General features: G+C 39.2%; 1 protein-coding gene across 1 annotated transcript; it reads right to left on the bottom strand.

Annotated features, from left to right (window-relative positions):
- Positions 1-521: 521 nt before the first annotated feature.
- eny2 (ENY2 transcription and export complex 2 subunit) lies at positions 522-2,864 on the bottom strand. The gene is made up of 6 exons (XM_029130506.3): positions 2,758-2,864; positions 2,570-2,617; positions 2,322-2,399; positions 2,037-2,107; positions 1,795-1,869; positions 522-1,522 (listed from the first exon to the last, which is right to left on the bottom strand). Exons 3-6 carry the CDS (start codon positions 2,387-2,389, stop codon positions 1,449-1,451), a joined length of 288 nt encoding a protein of 95 aa, XP_028986339.1. The 5' UTR covers positions 2,390-2,399; positions 2,570-2,617; positions 2,758-2,864; the 3' UTR covers positions 522-1,448.
- Between the last annotated feature and the right edge of the window lie 964 nt (positions 2,865-3,828).

Genomic DNA, 3,828 nt, shown 5'->3' with positions numbered 1-3,828 from the left:
AACAGTGCTGGCTTCACTGACCTGGTTTGAAGTTACGCAACATCAAACATAGCAACACACAATTGAGGGGAGCTCACCACCTGTGACTTTTTTGATGTGTTAGTCTCTGCCTCATCTCATATTTAACCATGCCCATTTCTTTCTTTGAAGAACCTGCATCTATCTTTCTTTGGGAGTAGCATCAGTCCTGACCATTTTTCCATGATTTCCACTGAGCAGCCACTCCTTCCTCCCGCTGGGAACATTCTGTTGCTTTAGGGGCATAAAAGCAGAACCAGGCTTGTCATTACCGGATCAGGGATCTTTGGATATAACCGTTTTTATTTAAAGAACTATGCTAATTCACAGCACCACCTGCACATGACTCGTGATCATGGAAGATGCAGGATTTTCCCTGTTGAGTATTTTTAACTGTTCTCTCACGTGTCACTTTTTAAATCCGTTTTTAAAGGTCCAGGTGTTAAGCTGGCGTGCAGCTGGGAGTTTGGGGGAAAAGTGCAGTGGAAAAAGTTACACCATAGTCAAGAATAACATTTTATTTATCTATTTATTTTATTCGGAATTACATAGTTGTGTACAACCTTAGCTGGACAGAGAAGTTACTAGATTTGTAAATAACATCATTGCAATTATCTGGTTTTCAACCATTTATAAAGATTTATATTTTACTCACAGCTAGAGTTTAATTAATAGAACCAGGGTTAGTGTAAATGACATACTATCCACATTCGAATAAACCACATGATCTGTGACTTTTAAATTCTAAATATAAAATATAATTACATTATATGAATAATATGAGTTGGTAGATTGCCAATTGACCAACTGCTGACTGAGTGGACAACAACGTCAAACCCCCAGGATGTCCAATAATCTGGTCTGGATGAATAAAAATGAGTGAGGGTTGCATGAGGAAGGGCATCCAACACAAAGTCCTGAGACAAATAAATGAACAGACCATGAACCAGCAAAAAAAGGTGGCATTAGGTTTGACCAGGAAAAACCTCTGCTGTATGTGTTCGTTGCAGTATAAGTAACCAGTATAAGTATAAAATTTCTTTGATTTAACCATGAACATCCAGTTGAGGATTTAAGAGACCTGTTCAACAACCAGCTTTGACTTTCCACATGCAACACACATAGTAAACTAACCATATGTTGGTTGTGCTAAGAGCAGAGGTTGTGTGTAAAATAAAATTTGGCCAATAAAGTCCAACAAAACCTAAACCTTTATTTTTTCCATATACAAAGCACAACCAGGTAATTGCATCTGCAAATAGCTGTAGTTTGCAAAAGCACACAACCAAACGGTCGAGGGGTGGGGGCTCGTACGTACTGTGTCACCAAAAAATAGCAAAGATAGCAAAATAATTTGTAAAAATTCATGTAAATAAAAGTTTTTCATATAATGCACATAGAGACAAGAAGAGGTCAAAGGTAATAATAGATTATGTGGCATGCTGAGCTAAAAATGCTCGTATTCTTTGGAGAAGCTCTTTCTTCACGCTGTCTGGCACCAAGGCTGTAAGACAAAAACAAACCCATGGGATCAGTGCAACGCTACCGTCTTTACACTTTCAGCCACATTTTCCACTGGAAACACTTTACAGACTGACTTACTAACTAAACAAATGTGATATCACATAGCATTTTCAGTTTCAAGAATTTTAGTCAGTTTGTTTTCCATTTATAAATTAGTGCAAGTAACAGGAAAATATACTATTACAGAAACTGTTTTGTTCTGCATCTGAGTGATTACTGAGTCATTATTCTTTCCAATTTAAGCTGGCATACCTCGTCCTTTGGGAGTGATGTCTACCACCAGGTCTTCCACCGTGACATGGTCCAAGCCTTTTTCTTTGATTACTTCTGCAAATACGTGTAGACCTCATGTTAACATTGTTATACATAACACTTCCTCAAAGTAAGAATAAGGGTATTAAAAGGCAAAAAAAGTCTTTATGAAGGCTGTGAATCAATCCACACTAAATGGCAGTGAATGTGGGAGGACTATAGCTAAGTATAGTGACTTTTACCCTTGCAATGAGCTTTCATCTGGTCTTTCCATCCACATTCTGTGAGCTTGGCTCTCAACAACTCCTTCAGTCTAAAAATGAAATGCAATAACAACTTTTGTTGTATTATGAATATCAGTGGGTAACACAGACAAACTGAACAAAATCTCTCCCATTGAGATCAGAGGTTTTTTTTTTAATTTAGTATTAAAGTAAATAAAAACAGCGAATATTACTATAAGTGTATCAAAATTATTGTGAAACTACATTGCTACAAGCTACAGCACAAATATTACAAACTCTGACCTCTCTCGCTCGCCCATCTCCGTCAGCTTCTGGTTCACTGATGCCCTCATCCTGGACTCTTTACTCATGGTCTTACACCTAAACAGAATCACAGTGTGCGTCAGCGGCTTCATGTTCGGCCAGAGCTGAGAAGTCCATTAAAAGGACACTGAACTACCTTTGACCAGTGCCAAAGGGCTTACAGTTACACAGTGATTAAGTAAGTTTCTCCAACTGTGACAGAACAGTATATCATTAACAGTACTTACAGACTAGTGGATAAAAAGGGCTCTCGCTTGTAAAAAGCGCTGCAGTCGCTGGAAAAAGTAAACACGATCAGACGATAAGTGACACTTATTACATAGCAGACGCACTGAGAACAAATATCACAACACCCGACGCTCAATATAAGCAAAACCAATTATTTAATTTGCGTTTCCTATTGTGATTTACCCACCAACTTGTGGCTCGCCGTTGAGACGCTATAGGACGGAATCGTTGTTTTGCCGTCACCGATAACTTTCCGATAAGAAACAGTGTGCGGCACAAAGGTTCCTAGCTCCTCATAAGTAACAGTATTCAGTGTCTCCACTCCGCGGCAGTGTTGGTTATAACATTCGTTAAAGCAGACGTCATTTGAAAGTTATGAACTTTTCTAGCATCACAATAAAACACGAGGCTGCTGTTATTTGAAGTGGGTTAAATACATTGGAAAAGAGTATTTGCGTAAACATGCTTAGTCGCTCATTTTCAAGAGCTTTATTGTTATTGCAAATGCTGATGACTGTATAGTGACAGACAACACACATTACACTGCATCTGAAGTCTCTGCTGTGGCTGCCTGTGTATTTCAGAGTAGATATTAGGATCTTTTTATGTGCGGTTTAATAGTCTTAGTCCCAGCTGTTCAGATATGACTGAAGACCCCAGAGCTTCATGCAGTACTACCGATGTCTTTAAAAACTCAGCTCATGTTGGTTGGTCATGAATTTTAATTTGGCTAAATTTGGCAAATGATGTCTCTCTCCATTTTCCACTCATCCACTCATTGTGGCAGATGGTTTCCCACCCTGAGCCTGGATGCTCCTTCCATTAAAAGAGCCTTTTCTCTTCGTGGTTTCCTATTATTTGATCAAGACGGATTTCTTCCTTGACCTTTACAGACTTGACTACCTTGACGTGACTTTCATTATTATTTGATACTATATAAAACTTCATTAGCCTTTGCATAAAATCTGCACCTAAACATGCTAAATACACCATCAGTTTCCTACCGCGAAGCCTGCAGCGGTAGCGCTGAGGGAGGCCGGGTGTGAACTGCAAGTCAAAGTCTCTTCTTCTGCAGAATAAAGCCAAACATTAAAGGCCCTCTGTACAGAAATGCCTGGAAAAATAGATCAGTGCCCTGTAGCAAGTTCAGATCAGCTCATAAGTGAATGGGAAGGAGCCAAGCATTGCTCTGTGCCCAAATACGCCATCATCTATCCACACAGATCCTGTGACTCACCTGCAATGTTGATGATTCATA

Source organism: Betta splendens, chromosome 16 (assembly GCF_900634795.4).
Source record: "Betta splendens chromosome 16, fBetSpl5.4, whole genome shotgun sequence".
In the NCBI taxonomy this organism is placed as follows: Eukaryota; Metazoa; Chordata; class Actinopteri; order Anabantiformes; family Osphronemidae; genus Betta; species Betta splendens.
The sequence above is the reverse complement of the archived record's forward strand: the minus strand, read 5'-3'. Positions and strand labels throughout refer to the sequence as shown.

Excerpts from the sequence above, each read along its gene's own strand:
- eny2 (XM_029130506.3), bottom strand. The coding sequence starts at position 2,389 with ATGAGTAAAGAGTCCAGGATGAGGGCATCAGTGAACCAGAAGCTGACG. Across the intron at positions 1,870-2,036 it reads GATGAAAGCTCATTGCAAGG|AAGTAATCAAAGAAAAAGGC; the intron begins GTAAAAGTCACT and ends ACGTATTTGCAG. Across the intron at positions 1,523-1,794 it reads CATCACTCCCAAAGGACGAG|CCTTGGTGCCAGACAGCGTG; the intron begins GTATGCCAGCTT and ends TTTGTCTTACAG.